The 21,310-nt window shown below is 44.9% G+C and overlaps 1 protein-coding gene across 1 annotated transcript in view; it reads right to left on the bottom strand.

The window, feature by feature from the left end:
• The window catches only part of nrp2b (neuropilin 2b), a gene marked incomplete at its 5' end in the record, with an annotated part of 60,023 nt that overhangs the window by 19,006 nt on the left and 19,707 nt on the right, over window positions 1–21,310 (bottom strand). The window contains 6 exons of the mRNA XM_076162006.1: window positions 266–439; window positions 994–1,080; window positions 11,715–11,859; window positions 14,128–14,301; window positions 14,513–14,688; window positions 19,084–19,228. Of these exons, the coding sequence (XP_076018121.1) occupies window positions 266–439; window positions 994–1,080; window positions 11,715–11,859; window positions 14,128–14,301; window positions 14,513–14,688; window positions 19,084–19,228 (901 nt within the window). The remainder of the gene's footprint in view (window positions 1–265; window positions 440–993; window positions 1,081–11,714; window positions 11,860–14,127; window positions 14,302–14,512; window positions 14,689–19,083; window positions 19,229–21,310) is intronic.

Below are 21,310 nucleotides of genomic sequence, written 5' to 3' on the forward strand. Positions count from 1 at the left end.
GGTGGATGAAGCGAGGGAGGGGGCCTGATGGAGTGATGGGTAGAGAGAGAGAGAGAGCAAGAGAGAGGGAGAGGGAGAGAGAGAAACAGAGACCAAGAGAGAGTGAGAGAGAGAGAGAGAGACAGAGAGAGAGGAAGAAACAGGTACAGAGAGAGAAAGGGAGTAAGAGGGGTAGAGAGAGATAAAGACCAAGAGAGATCAAGAGAGGGAGGGAGAGAGGGGAAAAGAGAGAGAGAGAGAGAGACTCAAACTCATCTATACTTACTGTCTGATCCCAGTGCCAGGTCCAGTTGGCTCCCATGGGTCCCGTGTGTTCCGTGTCCATTAGGACTGCTGCTGGCCGTGTGCAGTGACCAGCTCACCCCTGACAGAGGATCGGCCGACCAGCCGCACAAACTCTGCTCAAAGTCGCACACGGCAGACAGGGACGGAGTGGTGGCTGCAACGGAAGAGAGGAAGAGAGACAGAGAGGGAGATTGAGTAAACGAATAAGACGTTTGATATCAGTATTGACTAAAATGCCGCTGATTATCAGACCGGAGTGTCATCCCTTATTACCGGCCCTGTTTCCAATTTAATAGCGCTTTGAGAGAGATTTCCTTTTTATTTAGACGCTTCGGTAATGCTGTTCATGTAATATGCATGAAGCGCAATAACAGAGACAGAATTGGAATTTCAGACGGAAAGGAAAGGAAGATGCGAAGACGGTTTGATAAACTGAATGAGAGAGAAAGTCAAGTGAGCGCAGGAAGGAATGGAAACACGACGAACAAAGGGCGGGGGGAATAAAAATGTAACAAAGGGCGTCCGGGACACAACACGGGAACACACACTTGAGAAATGTTGTGAGATCCAACGATTGTGGAAGCACTCTCCTCACTCTGGGGATCTCCAACCCCACAGGTCTTCAAAGCCCAGAGGCCCACCTGGTGCGCAGTGACATCACCAGCGGAAGTGAAAGCAGTCTGTGTGTGTGTGTGTGTGTGCTCTTACCAGATCTCATTGCAGTGGTGGTCTGTTCCACTATGGGTGGTGTGGTCGTGGCTGTGGGCGTGGTTGTGTCAGGTGCTGTGGAAGTTTCTATCAATACAAAAACAGAACAAAACAAAAATGTTTAGGGATAGAATACAAGCAAGTTCTGTTTGAGTTTCCTTACAATAACACACAGAGTAACACACATACACACACACACAACAGCTGCTGGGAGTATCATCAATAGTCAAGACATATTTGTGAGATGCAATACTGCGAATAATCACCGGGGGCAGTAATGTCAACATTTGTCACATCAGCATCAAACCAGAGAACCTGCTGCATCCTTTCTTTTGCCATCAACATTAATTTTAAATGGTACCGGTAGATTGCTTGGCTGTGATTGGTCAGTTGCTTTCATGTGACACTGAGATGAAATGTTGTGTTTGTGTGTTTTGTCTGAATGTGGCTGCGTGGCTCTGCACTCTAAATATGAATAAACTTGCAGGCAGTGACAGAGTGAGGAGTTGGTTAGCTGGCACAGAGCTGATGCCTGTGCCACACCGCTGCTTTGACTCACTGCACATTTATCAGTGTCTCAAGAGGATACACACACACACACACACACACACACACACACACACACACACACACACACACACACACACACACACACACACACACACACACACACACACACGTATACACACACAGACAGAGACACAGACTGAGACACACAACGCTATGATGATAGATGCTGCACTCAAACTGACCTTGGTGCACTGCAGCATGGGATCAGTGTATTATAGAGTCACACACACACACACACCCACACCCACACACACGTCAGTGATAGGGTAACCCCAAACCCATCTGGTCTTTATTAGCAGCAAACTTCTGTTGGTTAAGGTTCTTTTAACCAGCGCTGAGTGCGTGTGTGGGGTTAAGTGAGCATGTGTGTCTGCATGTGTGTGTATGTTGACGTAAAGGAACAGTTGTGCGGCACGAGTCTGTCACGTATACGTTCCCAACACATTTTTCCTCAGAAACTTTCTCTCCATCTTTTTTCAGTTTCTTTCTTTCTTCTTGCCATTTGTCACAGTAAATCTGAGGCAGCTCCAGTTCTTCTGTGCAAAACCACCAACACCACAAAGGCCTCCCCGCCCCACACACACACACACACACACACACACACTCACAACACTCCATTTTTCTGCATCTACAGCGCAGAAGTGAAACTCTATCTTATGTTGTTTCTGTTTTACCACAACCACAGTCTTCTTCTTCATCACTCTCTCTCTCTCTTTCACTCCCTCTCATCTCCCCTTGAGGCATATTCTGATTTCCTCCCGTCTTTGCTTTCGCCCGCCCTGCCTCTCTCTCTCTCTCTCTCTCTCTCTCTCTCTCTCTCTCTCTCTCTCTCTCTCTCTCTCTCTCTCTCTCTCCTCTCTTCCCTCTTCGGGCCTTTCCTCCCCCCAAGATCCCTCGCTCCTCTTCCTCGACCTCTCCATGCCTCTCTGAGCTGTAACTTCATCTTCTGTTGTTTTACGTCTCTTTCAACCGCTGGCTCAGTGACTCTGAGAGCCTCTTGATTCACGTCTTGTTTGCTCCGAGATGTTTCCATGAACCACTTGATGATCCGTGTTTTCGTGTGTGTGTGTGTGTGTGGTTCTGAACAGTACGTGTATGAACTCTTGATGGTTGTTAACATTTGTTAATAGCATTGCATTGATGGCGTGTAGTGTTTATCTTCTTGCATTCCTCTGTTTATTTTGTGAGCGGGTGTGTGTGTACATACATTTATTGAGTTGTTTACACAGCCTGGTCATAGAGAAAGTATGTAGGATTATTATGTAAGCAAGTACACCGTCCTCATATCCAAAAAAACATGCATGCACAGACACGCACAGACACACCACACACACACACACACACACACACACACTCACACAGAATTACATATTAACTTTGGATAAGTAGCTTGCAGCTGCTGACATTAAGCTCTATTAATTTGCTGCCCTTTACCACTGTAATTAGCCCCCCGTATGGAGGGGGATGAAGAGAGACGAGAGAGAGAGAGAGAGAGCGAGAGAGAGAGCGAGAGAGAGAGAGAGAGAGAGAAAGAGAGAGAGAGAGAGAGAGAGAGAGAGGGAAGGTAACATAACCCTTCCCACCTCTCAGCACCATTTTCCTAATTAGTGACCACACACAGCTCGGCTTCACATTAACGTCTCTGTCTCCTCTCCACCTGTCTCGTCCAATTCCGCTTTCCGTGTCTCCACCTTTTGCCCCCCGGCCACCCAACCCCCTCATCTCCCGCCTCCTTCCCTCTCTTTCAACACCCTCTTCATCATCCTCGTTCCATCACTTCTCCTCTCCACTCGTCGCGTATCGCTCCGTCTAAAAAGGTCAGTGAAATAATATTAAATCCGACGCCACTCAGAGAGCTCATACCTCCACCAAGGCCTGATATAAATCCACTTTTACTCTATGGATCTGCATTCAAGTGCACCTCTTGATTGTTGGTCAGAGGACACACACATATTAAGTGTGGCATCTTCCTGCATTGATCCGCACCCCCCGATCTCATCCGTTTCCCTGGCACGTACTGTATCTGCAGAACATCCAATTGTAAAAATGTTTTACTAACTTTGTCGCGTATTCATTATCGTGTTCTGCCATCAATTTCTTTTTCCAGATTCGTGTTCAGTTCCCCAAGCTGTAAAGGGGCTACACAGACCGGCAGACAGGTGTAAGGCAGCGGCGTGTTTAGTGAGTCGCTTGGGGAATAGTAAGAAAGAGGACGACAGCAGACTGAGTCCTGTTTTAAACAGAAGGAAGGGCAGGGATGTGAATAACACCTCCGCCTGTGTTCGGCCAGTGGGTCAGCCTTGGTTACAGCCATCGCCTGTGAATCTCTCTCTCACTTTCCCTTTCACACATGCACAGACACCGGCACACACACCCACACCCACACCCACACCCACACACACTGTCATAGGCCCCAGGGCTCATTGTAAAGCTGCTGACTGGGCAGGGTGAGGCGGAAAGAGAGAAAGGAAAACTGTTCAATTATGGAAAGAGCTCCGGGTATAAATCTACCACTGTCAGCCTAAATAATGACTACTGATAGTGTGTGCGTGCGTGCGTGCGTGCGTTTGAGTGTGCGTGTGTGTGAGAGGCATAGAGAGAGAGTGTTACTGCCACTCAAATTATGACATGACATGGTGTGTGTGCCTGTGTGGATTTCCTCTGCGTAATGACTAAGTGATTGACTGATTGACTAAATGGTAGACTGTAAGTGTGTGTATGTGTGTGTGTGTATGTGTGTGTCCTTTATAACAGGAACCTCGACCAATAAAGTAGTTAAAGACTTCTTACTGTACTGCAAAACCACAGACTGCTGTTTTATTTCCAGTCAAAAAAGATCAGATTTGGCAATAAATCTCCATAAACATTGAAATATATTATATGATTTAGTGCCAAACATCATAATAATAATAAATGTTATTTGTTATGTGCTTTTCTCAATCCTCTACTGATTGAAGCGTACATGAATAGTAATAACAAAGCAAAGGTTCACTAAATGTAAACTTCAGGGTTCAAGGGATGAATCCATAAATTTGTAAAATGATTTTGGCTCGTCAAACCAAGACAAAATCACAGAGCTGACAGGAGGGATTACATGTACTGTATAAAGCCTGCTGACCTGGGAACGTGTTGGGAAGAGCTGGAGAACGGGGAAATCTGGGCTACCTAGCTTAGCTGAACCCAGAAGAGTGAAAAAAACAGGCCTATTTACATGAGATAGATGCAATTTGATTGAAGAACAATACAGGCTGAATGTACTGATATCATAATTAGTCAGGACTTAACACAAATACTTTTTCTAGAGGCTCTATTCGGTGTGAAAGTTCTGTTTCTCTTCTTTACAAGAAACTTGAGGCGCCAAGTTGCTAATTAGCCTATTGTCCAGCAAACCACCTATAATATGCAGTTATCAAGGTGAGTGCTACACTGCGTCTCAATGAGAGGAGTGTGTGTGTTGGTGGTGAGAGACCGAGCAGATGACAGTAGTTAAGAAAAGCCACAAATAATAGAGCTTAAAGCACGGTTAGCATGCAGCGCTACAGAGGGAGAAGCTGTTTAAGTCGGGGGGAAACCACTGACAGGGAATTGCTCATTAGGCCGCTGTGCAGCAAAGCAGCACAAGGGAGTATGATTGTAATTGTAGCCTCAAGTGTAAAGCTGCATGCGACAACAACTAAGATGATAAAAAGAATATGTTGGAGATGGACAGCGAAGGAAACAAGTTAAAACGCGGTAAAGATCCATGAAGCTAAGTTGCTTTAAACGGGAATCTGGATTCCACTGCATTGTTCCAACTTCCCCACTTCATTTTAGCTCCTATATGTTTCCCATATATACGTATCACATTGAAACCTGGAACATTTTGACCCCGAGAACAATCATCATATATGGTCTGACGGATCAGATTGCATTCCATTCGCTTTCCTGTGTGCATTAACCTGCGTTTTTCCTTATATGGATGATGAATCACATTGGAATACAAAGCAAGAACGAGGCCTTAGAGTTACTGAGCTCATCTTTAAAGCATTTGGAATGTTTCTGCGATCAAAATGACCGATTCGTTCACATAAAGTTCCTATACTGAGAGATATATAATATAAAGAGGGGTGACGAAACAGAGCATATCTGAGGAACACTGTGAAGAAGAGCGGGAGCCAAACCTAAATATTTATACTGAGCAAACAATCTTTTACACACACACCCACTTACACACACACACACACACACACCAGCAGTAAACCTAAGTCTGGACGTAAGCGTTTCCATGTGTAATATCACAAACGCCCAGGCAGAGGAAGGATGAAGGGACCAACTGCTCCACGACAGAACTGAACATAATTGTTCGCGGCATAAACTAACAATTCAATTCTTGGAGGGGTGTGTTTGATTCATGGTCGTCCCAGGCAGGCGGCAGTGGAGACAAATCAACTAAATGAACCGGGCGCTCTGTGTCTGTCTCTGTGTGTCTGCCACAGTGTTTGGTGTCCTGTGAAAAACGTTAGAAGCCAAGATATAAATAGTGTGTGTTTACATATTAACGCCGGCGTGTTTGCGAGCTTTACAGTACCTGCTCTGCGGCTTGGCTCGGCTGTAAACATTTGCTGCATGCGGAAAAGAGGATATCGGCTTTCAGAAATGGTAAAAACAGAATTGAAGGGGGGGCGGGGGGTGAAAAGGAAGATTTTGCAGAGTGCAGGAACAAGTGAGAGGTGAGGTGAAGTGTGTGTGTGTGTGTGTGTGTAGTTGGGGAAACATAGGCCTTGACATGGGATTTGGATAATTCCATTCTTCCGACGGGAAAGGGAGGGGAGGGGGTGAGATGAAGAGGGTAATGTAGGAGCTGATATTCACACGCACACACACACACACTGCCCCCACTATAATATTTTCCGTTCCCTCTCATGTGTTCATACCCCTCAGTACAAGAGAGCAGGGTCAAGTTTGCGTGAATGCCATACGGCTGCTTGTCGCATCTTTAAAGCTGCCGTGTCGCTCAAAAAACTCACACAGTGCATTGTGGTTGGTGGCTGAGAGATGACATCATGTCATTGTATTGACAGTTTCCATTACTGGTAAACGTAGCTTAGGTTTCTGTAAACTTTGCATAGGAAGTGGAGCGAGATACGAGAGGTGAACGAGGAGCAGCGGAGAGAGGGAGAGAGATACGTAGGAGTGACTAAGACCACATCCCACCAATCACATGAAAGTAACTGGAACGGAGCCACGGCTCACATGTGAAAGCAATCAGGAACGTTGGACCTGGAAAACACACACGCACACACACACACACACACAGACACAAACACTTGGACTCTATTAGCTGGAAACCTGAAACAATGTAACACCTCTGCAGAGATCTAGAACAAGAACGCAAAACAACATTTCCCACAGGTTACTGCTACAACTACAGAAGAGTGTGTGTGAGTGTGTGTGTGTGTGTGTGTGTGTGTGTGTGTGTGTGTGTGTGTGTGTGTGTGTGTGTGTGTGTGTTTGTTTGTGTTTGAAACTGAGCTGAACTCTGAAGGAAATTGGCCTCGGGTCTAGAAGAATTGTGAAATTGTAAAAACACACTTAAAAAGGATGCAGACTGTGTGATTCACAGATGACATCCATCAAAATTGGCAGGCCTGGATCGCAGTGTGAGACGTGTCCAAAAGCCCCTATTTGGACAGTAAATGAGCTACGCAGGGACGTGAGGTAATCGCTACGTTTACCGGTGGTGGTCGGTGCTTTTATTGCACGGTACGAAGCAATAACATCTGCATTTCTCTCCCACGACCTTGGAGACAATTCGGGTTTCAAAAATAGCTTCTGTTTTTCCACCAAACTCTCTCTGCTGGAGTTGATATTGAATCGATGAGAGACGCTGGCGACTAAATCATCATTTTTTTGCATTTGGTTTTGCTCTCCTGTAGTTATATTGCGCAACACGTAGACCACTCTTTAATATTCTTCAGTAAATTCATGTTCCCAGTTCTATAAATTGAAATCATGCATGAAAATTGCCAGTTTTACTGCTCCACATGTCTCAAATTATAGTATAACAAAAATAGGATGCGGCAGCTTCAGTCAACGTTCACGTGAATGTGAGTTTCACACACGCTCCCCCCCTCGGGAAACATTTAGGGCCGCCATCAACCCGCAGCTTCAACCCTACACAGGGTTGATGATATGTTTCCGCTGCCATGAAACACATGAGATCAAACTCGCTTTCTCTCTCTCCGTTTCTCCCTCTCTTTCTCTCCGTTTGCTGGTGTCTCTCTTTCATTTCCCTCGACAACCCCACCCAGAACACATTGCTGCTGAAACGAAGCATTTATGTACACAGCACAAGCACAAACCCTCGCCTTTATGCCAAACCTGGTGTGTGTGTATGTGGGACTGTGTGTGTGTGTGTGTGTGCCTGCCAACATCTAGGTGTAGATTGAAAGAGATGAAAGCACAGCAGATGTTCAGACAGCTCAGTCATTTAAAAAGTGAACAAAACTGGCAGCCTGGCAGCTCTCAGTTCACATCCCGTAGTCAGGGTTACGGGACCTAAATTACATGTTGCCTCCATAGCTAGCGTGGATGATTAAAATGAGTCCCCGCAATAACATTTTGGCTTTTGTTTCTGTTTCCTCATCGTGGGTTCGGAGCAGTAATGAGATTCTAAATGACAGTATTGTTGCCCTGCTAGAACCTCGCATCTGTGATTTGGGATTTCTTCGCTGTAATTGGGTGCGAGGATTGTCTGCCGTGTGTGGAAATTGTTTCGCAGCCCCAAGGCCGGGTCAGTCGCTCCTCTGTGCGGTACATGAAAACAGCACGGGGCGTCCACAGGAAAAACATGTCTCCCCTCCTGCTGTTTGTTAAAGGGTTGTGATTCACCTTATAGAGCCTTTGACTGGGATGAGGTAATGAATGAATCACATTACTCATAACTGTGTATGTCTGAGGAAACTCTGTACTGTACTGTAAAGACAAAGAGAGTCCTGATCAAAGAGTCACCAAAGATACACCAGCTACTTAACAAGAGAATGGTTTATTACTGTAACCAATGCTTGTTGGTTTGCCTGTATGTGTGCGTGTGTGTGTACTTGACGTCTATCTTTACTTATTCATCACTTCATGACGTCACTGCCCTCTTATTATCTCCGTCCCCTTGACCTCCCTGAGCAGAGAGATCACAGGGTGAGCTCTAAATCAACTCAGCACCTAAACCCGGAATGCAACCCGCTACACCGCAAACTGTTAGAAGCCATGGGTGTCACTTTTCAAAAGAAATAGGCTCCTTTTTGTTTGGTAAACAATAGCCGAGCCCCAATGTCAGTCCATTTGTTAACTCAACCAACCAGTGTGCAGGAGCGGATTAAACCGAACTGTTAGTGTTGAGAACTCCACACAGCATTTTACCTGTGGGGAGATGGAAAAGTGCTTTTATCTCTCCTCCTGTTTGCAGCCCTAAATCTGTGCGTCTGTGTGTGTTTGTGTGTGTGTGTGTGTGTGTGTGTGTGTGTGTGTGTGTTTGTGAGTTCCGCTACAGTTAGATATGTTTGCATTGTTGTGTACCGGTGACTGTGTGTAAACAGCTGTGTTCAGTGGACTGAAGCTGATGCACTCTGTTGAGCATTTTATCTCCTCTTTCAACTCTCTCACACACACACACACAGGCACACATACACACACACAGACAGAGAGACAAAAGCAGACAGACCAAACGTTCAATCAAAATGTGCTTTTGTGTTCTATTGTCGTTACTTCTTGCACAAACCGCAGCCTGTGAGATCATAACGTTCCTCGCCGCTATTAACCCGACGCGGCTCAGCCTGGAGGCAATTAAAAAGCCCGACTAACGTTTAAAACCAACTCGTTATGAACCAGTGCGGTTTAGAATGTGTCTGTGCGCACGGCCGTGTGCGACTGCTGGGCTGGTAGCAGTTGCAGTAGCCGTGGCGGTCGTGTAAAGTAAAGTGGGGAATGAAAAACACTGTTATCATGTCTAATGCATGGATTACATCCAGAAGGCAAACATCTGGCACGCAGACCGGCAGCCTGAGACAGTGAGGCAGGAACGCTGAGCCGTGCTGGGATCAAGGCTATGAAAGCACACACACGCAACAGTCCACACTTTATGGTTTGGGATGATTGTTTCTATTGTTCGTCATTATCATTGTCATAAAAGTGAATGGTAATTGAGATTTACTATGAAAGCCTGATATCTTTTTAGGGTAAACAATAAGCTTTAATAGCCTTAAGTCAAAGCTTGTGTCTGTTTGCTGCCAGTTGCATTTCACTCATGTCATCGTCTCAGTTAGGGCGTGGCTGTGTGGGTCAGCTCAGTGTATTTGTGGGAGATACTGTAATAAAAGGTTTATAATTACAAGATGCAGTACTAGTATTTGAATTATGGATGAAAAGTGCAGCTGAAAGTTCCAGCACGGTTTCATTTTTACCACTGAGTGCTTTAAAGTTTCTATTCGGGTCACTGAGTTCACATTATTCAATCTTCCGTGTTACTCAGCAGCAGCATCTCAAACCTGAGCAGGAAGTCGATCTTATATATTTGTCTGTGTCTTACAAAATTAAAGCTTTCTTGGCCTTTTCTATATTGATATTGTGTCTTTTTAGCCTTGAGAAATTCCTAATGAATCCATTTTAACCTGTGACCAGCAGAGTAAGCAGAAGAGGCCTTTTGTACCTTTTGTCCTCATCATCGCAAGCACGCTGGCTAGACCTGACACAACTAGGATATACTGTTCCCATGGTCCTCTCTCTCTCTCCCCATCAATCGCAACCAGCAGCCCACTTCCTGTCCACAGGGACCAGGTTTGTGTCATTTCCTGTTCTTGTCTTCACCTTTCACATGTCACAACCAACCCAGAGTGCAAAGAGGAGAGGAGAGGAGAGGGGAAGAGAGGAGAGGAGAGGAGAGGAGAGGAGAGGAGAGGAGAGGAGAGGAGAGGAGGGGAGAGGAGAGGAGAGGAGAGGAGACTGACCGTAATCCTGGTGTTCAAACAGTCCGACTTATTATTCCGGTTAAGCAAACAGAACGTAAGTGAGCTGCATTTGCTATTTTAGGTGCAAACACATGATTAGCAACATAATGAGGACTCTCTGGCCCTCATCCATACAGAATATGATCAAATATTCAGCATCCACAGCCACAGTGACAAAGTATCCATTGTGTGTATTTCACTAGTTGGATAAATCTTGTAGTAGATCATTAATGACCAAGTAATGATGGAGTTTTGTACAAAAGTTTGCTTAAGAATTGATATGAGCGAGCAGCTGAGGGTCATTTACTCGCTCCAGCTAACGAGCTCTGTACAACACTAACATACTGTAATAAATGTCAAACAGAAATGGTCCCCGATTAAGAGACATATGCACTAATGATGTACATTCATCACCCCTGGCAGACTTTTACAGCGTAGCACTGTCGAGCAAAATGTTTGAAAACGGGACGTAAACTACAACGGAAACGCTTTTTACAGCTTTAATAGATTCGTAACATTCCACAGGAAATAACAGTAACGGATCATAGAGGCCAAAATGTAGTGGACTGCATCTCATCGCTCACTGCAGACGAGCTCCAGTTTGATCCGTATGAAGCAGAATGAGTGCACAGCTGGCCAATATTAGTTAAAGTCTCATGACCTAGACATGTTAATCCTGGTCCAGACATGATGAAATACCTCCCATAGGGCAAAACCATTAAGTTCATCAGACACAGATTCTGTGTAAGAAACTAAACGTACACAAACATTTACATTAGATTCACAAGGGCGGAAATGAAAGCAAACAAATTGAAGTAAAAAAAACAGGCTAATGCGCTGATTAAATGCCATGAAACACACACACAGACACACACAATTGCAGAGATTAATCCTTTCATCTGCATGGACGTTCACGTTTTGCATGTGAGGCGGTCGTGGATTATCTATCACAAGTACACAATTGTGGGTGATATACTGTGTATGATTTGCTCTCCATCACGATGGGAAGATAATTAGTCTTGAGTGTGACATTTTCTAAAGATGATAATGACTCTATGAGTGTCTTAATCTCTATTTTGATGTGCAAAGCCTGTAATGCTGAGGAGTCGTGTGTGTTTGCATATATTTCTGTATGAGAGGTGAGTACGTGTGTGTGTGTGTGTGCGTTCTTACCAGGCAGGTCACAGCCCAGCACCTCCATCCTCATGCCTATCCCGGCGGGCGACCACCTTTCCGGAAACACGCGGATGTACTGAGCCACGATCTCGTCAAACCTCCTCACCTCCGGAGTGTCGTAGTGGCCGTTCCCTTCGAAGATCTGAGGGGGAGGCAAAGTGAGAATGCAGCGGTGAACAGGGTGGGATGTAATGTCAATCAATCAATCAATCAACCTACCTATCTACCTACCTACCTACCTACCTACCTACCTACCTACCTATCTATCTATCTATCTATCTATCTATCTATCTATCTGTCTATCTGGCTTAATTGGCTGCACCTGGTGTCTGTAAACAAACAGCAGCTTCAAAGGACTTGAGCTTTAGCTGTCACTCAAACTGCTTGTAACTTCTTCATTTATTCATGCACAAAAACTATTCAGACATCTCTCAGGCCTTCACACTTCAATCTTTCAGGCACTCGTTCAGTATTCGGCAAAAATGTTCATCGTTCGCAATCACAGCACATGTTCTTCTATTTGTATTATTTTGGTGTTCGCTGCATATCCACTATGGCAACGAAATGGAGCCAGGTGATGAATGCCAATAATAATTTGCTTTATTTTAAAAATACACAGATTTTTGGACTTGCTTTTCTTGTTGTTTGGCTTGTATCCCCTCGATGAAGGAAGCATGGATAAGCACGTCTACATTTATGCCTTTTGTTTGTCAAACTGGTGTGTGGTGCGTTCAGTCACTATCGGAACTTGTGAATAGGAAGCTTCACTAGAAAGGAGAGTGAAACTTGTTCACTTTAAAAATCCAATCCTGCTGCTCATCCCCATTTTAGTAAGTATCAATAATTTGATTCCATATTTTCTGTAAACAAATCCACTATGTTTGCTCAGTTGCCCATTTTGCTGTAACCCACAGATGTGTGTTGTAAACACCACTGTCCTTTCTTGGAGCTGTGTGTTTTTTTGACTTCTGTGACATATGTCAGAGCGAGCGCGATGGCACCTGTGCTGTGCTGGAGACCGCCACACAAACACATTAGAGGAAGACATGAACACAGTTGAGGAAGACGTGAACACAGCAGAGGTAGACGTGAACACAGCAGAGGGAGACGTGAACATAGCGTAGGCCGTTAAACTTTTCACCCCTCTCCCTACTGGCAGCTTACAGCTTTGTTATTGTGTACAAAGACAGCAAGTCAAAAACAACTGGATCACACAACACATATGGCCCTGACAAGTCGAGGCCAAATGTGTCTCGTTCTAAAAATGTACTTGACAAAAGCCTGATTTGTTATTGTACAGCAATTCCATGAACTGAACTGCGTCTATTCGTAGTATATTATTGGATGGATTTGCGTTCTTTTTGTTCATATTTGAAGAAAATATCCTAACTCACAGTGTTACGAAATCATTTGTAGAACTCCAAATATGCATTTGGCTCCAGATCAGCAGCGCTCTTTAATGGGTTCTTAGCTGGATGATGTCCCACCCTTGCACAAATTTTTGTCCAAATCTGTTGGTAACTCCTGTGTGTGTTTGCTTGGATTTTCTACCAAAAAATATATTTGAGGCTGCTGGCAGTTTGATTGATTACGGGTTGAATCCTGACTAAACACTGAGCCTTTGTGGGCTGAATGAATCGAATCTTTCTGTCTTCTGATTTCTGGATCTTTTAAAAAGTCGTGGCGAATTTCCCAGGGCGGCCATTTAAAAAGACAGACAGATGGGAGAGAACAGGATTTTACCGTCAGGAGAGACGCCAGATACTCAGTAGTACTATTAATCCTTTTTAAGACGCGGGCTCAGAAAAAGAGTACAGAGTTTAAAGTGCTCCATCTCACTGTGAGCCGGACTTCTGGCAGTGCTGGCTGGTGATGCGGGAAAGACATTTTTAATTAACACCCATGAGGAAAGAGACAGAGGGAGAGAGAAAGGGAGAGGGAGAGAGAGAGAGAGAGAGAGAGAGAGAGATGTGGAATCGGGCAAAGACAGAAACAGAGAATGAGACTGAGGTGATTAAAGTGAATTATTAGCAGAGCTGAGGCTTTAGGAAATGCCTTTTTCCTCAAAATGACGAAGGTGAGAGACAAAGACAGAGAGGACAGAGGTGACGAGTGACAGTGAAGTGGGGAGGACTTTACTGTGAGGCAAGGTAGGCATTTACCTTTGACCCCCCCTTAGCTAAGTGGGCCCCCAAAAGCTACAAACCCGGAGTTACATTAGATATAATAAATGTGAAACTTTCTTTTTGTTCTAATTTATAGATTTTATTCTATACTGACTTTTTGGAAATGACCCAAACTAAAATGGGGTCCAATACTTGGCTTTGCCTCAGGAGTGTATATATTCTTGCAAATGGGTTTTTGCCTGTGTGTGTGTGTGTGTGTGTGTGTGTGTCCTGAACTCCCTTACCTTGGCAAGTCCTGTTTTGATGTCAGTGATGAAGGTCCAGTCTTTGCCGGCCAGGCTGTGTGCCAGCTTGTACTTCCTGACGAACGCTCGGTTCTCGGCGCTGGTGCTTCCCTCCAGCCCTCTTGCACCCTGGGTAATGATACCACGCACTGTCTTTGGCATGCCAAGGTCCACCTTAAGTATAAACACATACGAGAAGAAAACAAATATAAATAAAGATTACTTTAAATTTTCCAGATCCCTGTCAAGTCCAACACACCAAAACTCCAAACTGTTACATGCATAGAAAATGGTGAGATATGAATATTTTGCTTTGTGATGCAGTAAAGCAAACCCCAAACTGTTGCCATGGCTAGGCCCCAGATAAACAAACAAAGTGACGCACCTGTAGCCACTCCTCCCCGGCAATGGGCTGCGTAGGGTTTGGGAACCAGCCAGAGCGACTGGCCACCAGCCTGGCCGCCCCCATGGAGCCGTGGATGTCCCTCATGGAGGAGGCAGAGATCTGGGAGTCAGGCAGCAGCCCAGACAGCATGCCCTGTAGCTCCGAACAGGGGGCATCTGGAAAGGAGACAGACCCAGACAGCAAAGGGCTGAGAATATTTCCATAGCAATGATTTAGTGTTTTGGCTCGAGAACTTCAAGTTGACTGGACTTGGACTGTAGCTTGGACATTTTTTTGAAGCATCACCACATTTTTTAGATTGATTTCTTAACCTACAATCAGCAATTCATTTCACGAAGGTACGGAGATCAACTTGTGTCCAGCACTTTAGTCTTTTGTTTGGCTGACAACCCAAGACACATACATTTACATCCTGACAGGAAGCCATACATTGAGTGATCTGTGAAATGTGTCTCTGGGGCGCCTATCTCAATGTTGTATTCTTGTTGAATTCCCAAACATTTACTAACTTACCCTTTGTAAATGAACATGACTACAACAAGGTTTACAAGATATTTAGTGTCACCTTTGATCTCTTCTAAAACTGAAGCTCTTCAAAGGTGTCTTTGTAAAATTAACTGTGAAAAAAACAACCAGTGTTACACTCGGCTGTTCGGCTTTCCATCGGCGCCTTTCATCGTTTCCCGTTCCCTCGGCTGCAGAATTGATGCCTAACTTTAACCCGTTTACCAAAGGGAATTCTCCATGGAGAGTTAAGAAGGAGAACTCCCCGATGGAAGCAGCAAATGAAAGCCTGCTGCAGATCAAAGCGGATACGGCTGATAACACCTACAACTGTGCTTTGTTATGATAAGCATTGGGAAATTAATTCAATGAATAATGAGAACAACAAAGGGAACACATGTGAATTTAGGCTTTGTATTAGCAGGGTGTCAGGCAGAGTGGCCATTTTAAAAAGGGAGAGGGAGGAAAAGTAAGGTGGTGAGTGAGGAATGGAGGGAGTAAGAAGAAGAAAGATAAGGGCTAAGAGAAGGAAAGGCACTAAAGGACAAGAAAGAGATCAAGGGAGACTAAAGGTCAAACACTGGACTAAATGGAGAGGAAGAGGAGGGCAAAAATGAAGGTCAGGAGAGAGGAGCGAGTCAATAGAGAGGGAAAGGGAGATGAAGATAAATGAGAGAAAGGAGAGAGAGGCAGAGCAGATTGACATTGAAGGGTGATGTGATTGATGGTGACATTTTTCGGGTCTTGGTGCAGATGAATGTTTAAAGCTGTGACGCTTTCAGCCCTCGCCTAAATAATGAATCAACAACAACAACAATAACAGCAGTGACCACTGAGGCTGCAGTGGGGCTCACGACAGCCAAATGAGCTCTCTGAAATTGATGTAACAGATGTTCAAAACGATTAGTCAGAAGCTAAGTCTATTGTTCTATTGTTTGGACTGTGGTGCTCATTCTTGCAGTGCGTTTACTGTTTCTGTTCAGGCAGCTAGAGACACTTTCATTTTTGATTTTCTACTCCAGGATCGGAATTCTCTGATGGTCTGGGAAGTTCTGGGTACAGCTGGCAGAACCGAAACATTACCTAACATCACTCAGGTGGAAGCTTTTACCTGTTTTCCCTATTGCAATACTTAACAATAAGGAAATAAATAAGGAAACACTGCAGTTTGAATGTGCTGGGTCTGGCCTGTTTTGTTTGAATTCTAAGTCAATTTCAGCTACATATTACAACTTTAATCTAATTACAGTTCAGCATCTTTTGTTGTTTAAGTTTTTCTCAAAGCATTAGGATTTTATTCATGTAACTTTTTTTTTACTGTTTTTCTTGAAATTACATTACATTACATTACATTACATTAGGGTCATTTAGCAGACGCTTTTATCCAAAGCGACTTACTTATTTATTTATTTACTTACTTATTTTATTTATTAAAATATTTCCATGTATTTTCTGAAAATATTCTAGCTATATTTTCATAACATTTTAACTTTTTCTTTAAAATATTTTGATTTGAATGGGTTTTGGAATGTATAATATTTCTAAATATAATATATATTCTCGTATTATTTTGGCTTTTCCCTCAAAATATTCCCAGTATATTGTCCACATCTCTCTCTCTCTCTTTTAAATAACTTTTCCCATCAGGGGCCCTAATACTCTGTGGTGCTGTTGCCTCTTGAGTGTAACGTGTGTGTTTGTTGTGTGGAAAAGTGGAAAAGGCGCAGCTGTTACAGTTTACACTCTAATTTCCTGCAGCTTCACGGTGCTGCCAGTGCTCTAATCCAAATAAGAGCCTCGCTGAATTAAGCTCCTACACCAGAAACTAATCTAGGTGAGGAAGTTCCTTTAGTTCCGATTCTTGGTGGGAAAGCACACACACACTCTCACACTCTACCTGTCCTGTATCTAGCCTGCGTTTTGAACAGAGGAGTTCCGCTTAAAAGCCTAAAGCTAACACACTGCGTATTTGAACACACACATGCATGTTAAACATACAGGGGTCCAAGATTGCTCATACAGGTTGAAGCTAACTCCCACAGACACACAGACACACACACACACACACACAGACACACAGACACAGACACACAGACACACAGACACACAGACACACACACACACACACTGTTTGTGAGGGCTTAGAAAAGCTGTATGATCAACCTCAGAGGCTTTACTGGTCATGTATGGATACACCAACACACACACACGCACACACACAAACAGACACAGAGACTGAGAAAAATCATAAAGGCACCAAAAATAACCTGATTGATTAGTGCTGTAGGCCTAAAATGAAATGAGATTAAAGACTGAGAGAGGGGAGGAAGGCAGGAAGGGGAGGAAGAGTTGCCACTGGAGAAACGGTGAGAAAATACAAGGCGAGGGGATGAGAGACGAGCAAATGAGGGACGGTGTGAGAAAGCGTGTAAAGAATGGGAGCTGCCAAGAGAGGCAAGAGGAGGACGGAGGAGGAGAGAAAAAAGTGATGAAGAGGAATGATTGGAACGTTAGGAAAAAGTAGAGGAAAAGACATAAAAGTGTGATTTAAGCTAATGCCGTGTCACTGACTGACTGCTTTATGTTCGCCTTTATAGGCCTGTGTAGGGCATTAACATGTTCCCCCTGGCAGTGTGTTGGATGGTGTGTCAGTGTGTTTATGTGAGGGGGAGAGAGGAGAGAGAGGGAGCTGTTTTTCACCTGCTTAGCTCTCTCTCTTCATCCTCAAAATGGTTGGTGTTCATGGCGTCTCTACTTTGATTCCGAATCGTGTCATTTGAGTGCAGGCGGCTCCTCCCACCATCACAGGAAGTGCAGCAGGTGAGGGGAAACACAGGCGCTGAATTTCACGGTAACGGAGCATTTAGGTCGTTGCGTTTCTCTACTGTATATTTGAGCTTTAATGCGCATATAAGTACAGTAAGTGTGTAGAATTATGCTGTTTTGCAGACGTCAGCTGTAAACAGAAGCGGCCGACAACGCTTCTATTGAACTGTGAGTGCTGAGAGGAGGCGGTTAGGGACGTCAGGTGGCAAATAACTCAATTTTAGGTGTTAAAAATAGGACGAAATGAGGATTGGTGGTCAATAAAGATACCCGATATATGCCACGCTGCATCCCTGTCACTATCGGGCTCACACACACACACAAACACACGGGCCCAGACACACAAGGACGAACACTTATTGCTCTGGTGCGACTGTGATTTGTGTGGGTGCTGAAATAGCCCTCGTAGATAAGAGCGTATCTGTTCCCCTCAATGGCCACTACAATGGCAGCAGAGAGAAGCCGTAACCTAATAATGATACGGTGGAACACACACACACACACAGCGAGCGAGAGAGACATAGAGAGAGAGAGAGAGAGAGTCTAATTAGGTTTTATCTATTTATAGTATTGAGCTGATTATGCTAGTTGAAATTGTGTTTGTTTGCCAGAGCTGCAGATGAAAGCCGAGAGCCTGTTACTCTCTGATGTGATCACCCACACATCACACTCTACTATTATTCTATTATGTCTCTCTCTCTCTCTCTGTGTGTGAGTGTGTGTGCCACTGAATGAGTGAGTGAATGCATGAGTGGGTGAGGGGGGGTGTATCTATGAAAGCGTGGGGGCAAGAGTGTAAATCCATGTGAGAGTGGGTGTATTTGTGCGAGTGTGTGAGAGGCAGAGAAAGACAGGAGGGAACAAAGAGGACAGAGTAAGAATAGATACTGTGGACAGATTGACGGACGGAACAATCCATGGATTATTCATCATTAGATTACAGAGAAGGGAAGCTTGTTGTATTCTGTCCTGGAAAAATAATGTATTACGATTCAGGGAGTCAAATCTGACCCCATGTTAAACCCATGACGACTGACCCAGTGCCTAAACCGGGCCTTCAAGGTCCCCACATGGCAGCACCACTGCCCTGTTTTCATAGAAGAGAGTCCCACGATAGAGCCTGAGAACCCCCTAGGGCGCCCTGAACTCTGCGTGGGTGATTTACTGTAAGTAGGGAAGCTCAGACGCGGTGGGATTTTAGCGTCTGTGCTCCTTCTTACCCGTGATCTGACAGCCGTAAAGCTCAAAGCGCAGCGCGATTCCGCCCTTCCATTCCTGAGGCCTTATCCGCACGAAGCGGGCCAGGACTGGCTGCTGGATCCGGTTCAGAACCACCTCGTTGGGGTCGAAGTTGCCTTGGAACACCTAGAGAGAGAGAAAGAGAGAGAGAGAGGCTTTATTATTTTCCTCAAATTATTTTGGAGGTGGGCTTTCCTTAACAAAACGTGTATACACTCAGTGTGCACAGCGGTGCTACATAGCACAATACTAGAAACGGATCAACTATTGTGCAAAATAAGACGTAAGAGGGGGACACAGAGGTTTACTCTTTCTCTCTTAAACACACACACACACACACACACACACACACACACACAGTCTGAGGGCATGCACTGTGTAATAAATCCTCAGAAGTATGTGGGAGAGCATCCTCTTCTCACGTCCTCTTGACTTAGCCACACACACACAAACACACAGACAGACACACACAGACATATACATTATCTTTACTCTTTCGCGCACAGAGAGCAAAGAACAACAAACACTGTCACCCCTCAACACACACACAACGTAAAAATTTACATTCGCGCTGCTTCCAAAAACACACACCGGAAAACTCCCTGTTGGACACACCAAACCACACACACACACACACACACACACAGACAGAAAGATGGACACAAAGCATACACTGTCTTCCCACCACTGTACAACACACAAGCTGCTGCCATCCCTGCCATGTGAACACACAACACACACACACATTCCAAAAAATTACTTCCGCTGGAAACACACACACACACACACACACACACACACACACACACACACACACACACACGCACACACACACACACACACACACAAAAGGAAATTGCATGCAAGCACACAGCCAGGAGCACTCACTTTGTCTCTTGACACGACATAATGCTCTTTCTCTCTCTCTCTCTCTCTCTGATGTCTCTCTCCCCTTTCTTCCTCTCTTACTGACACGTATTGTATCATAAGTAAACCTACAAGGCTTTTCTCTTGCTCTCTCTCTCTTTTTCAGCCTTTCGCACCACTGCTGAACAGAAACACGCCGTTGTGTGTGTGTGTTACACACAGCAGCAGAGCCAAAGGGCTTGCAATTACTTGCTTCGCTACTCATTTATAGTTGTTCAGCACTGTTTTGAGTGTGGGTGTCTATGTGTGTGTGTGTGTGTGTGTGTGTGTGTGTGTGTGTGTGTGCGTGTGTGTGTGTGTGTGTGTGTGTGTGAGTGTGTGTGTGTGTGTGTGTCCGATCCATTAAGCTTGCAGGTCCCTTCAGCGGTGACAAAATCCGAATTGAACAGGGACTTTCCGACTTGAAGGAGCATGGGTGGGTGGGTGGGCTGGTGGGCTATCTGGGAATTGAACCCCTGACCCGTTGGAAGGATCCAAAGGCAAGCCCGGTGACCCGTGCCCTTACAATGCCCTCAATAGAGGAAACTGTAACCAGTTCAGTGATGGAAAACGCCTAAAGGCCCCAAAAGACTTAACGGGATTGTGGTAGACTGTAATTATGTGTGTGTGTGTGTGTGTGTGTGTGTGTGTGTGTGTGTGTGTGTGTGTGTTTCTGTGTGTAAAAGTGTAATTATTGAGTCTCACTCTGAGGAGTTGAGGGCTAGCGGGTGCTTTCTGATTTCCCTTGGTGCACACAGGAACATTCTTTAAGTGTGCAGTGTGTACTAGCAGACACACACAAAGTGAATGTGTAAGTATAAGTGTGTCTGTGTGGTTAATCCTCAAAATTCCAGTGTTGGCATGCTCTTGTAAATGTGTGTGTTATCCACCTGTGCCCTGCTGTCACAAAGCCGGCGTCCATCTCACGTCTCTATTAACATCCATGTTCAGGGTCACAAGTCTGCACCAGCTGCTGCCAAACTCTAACTCAAACCGTCCGCCCCGCTCGCACTGTTCCCGCCTGACAAAAAATCCCCCTGGCGAGCTGAGATCCGTCTTAAGTGAGGAAATGGCAGCGTGAAGGGGAAATAGTGGAGCGCGGCGATCAGGAGCTGAGGAACCATCAGTCACAGCTCACATCTCTACAAGTGGAACATGTGATGTGATGTCAGGCTGACTGGAGGATACAGAGCTGCTCGCTGTGTGTGTGTGTGTGTGTGTGTGTGTGTGTGTGTGTGTGTGTGTGTGTGTGTGTGTGTGTGTGCAACCTTTACTGGAATCCTCAGTTACAAGTTTGAGTTT

Source organism: Genypterus blacodes, unplaced genomic scaffold (assembly GCF_046128005.1).
Source record: "Genypterus blacodes isolate CSIRO-AG114 ecotype Tasmania unplaced genomic scaffold, CSIRO-AGI_Gbla_v1 ptg000118l_1, whole genome shotgun sequence".
In the NCBI taxonomy this organism is placed as follows: Eukaryota; Metazoa; Chordata; class Actinopteri; order Ophidiiformes; family Ophidiidae; genus Genypterus; species Genypterus blacodes.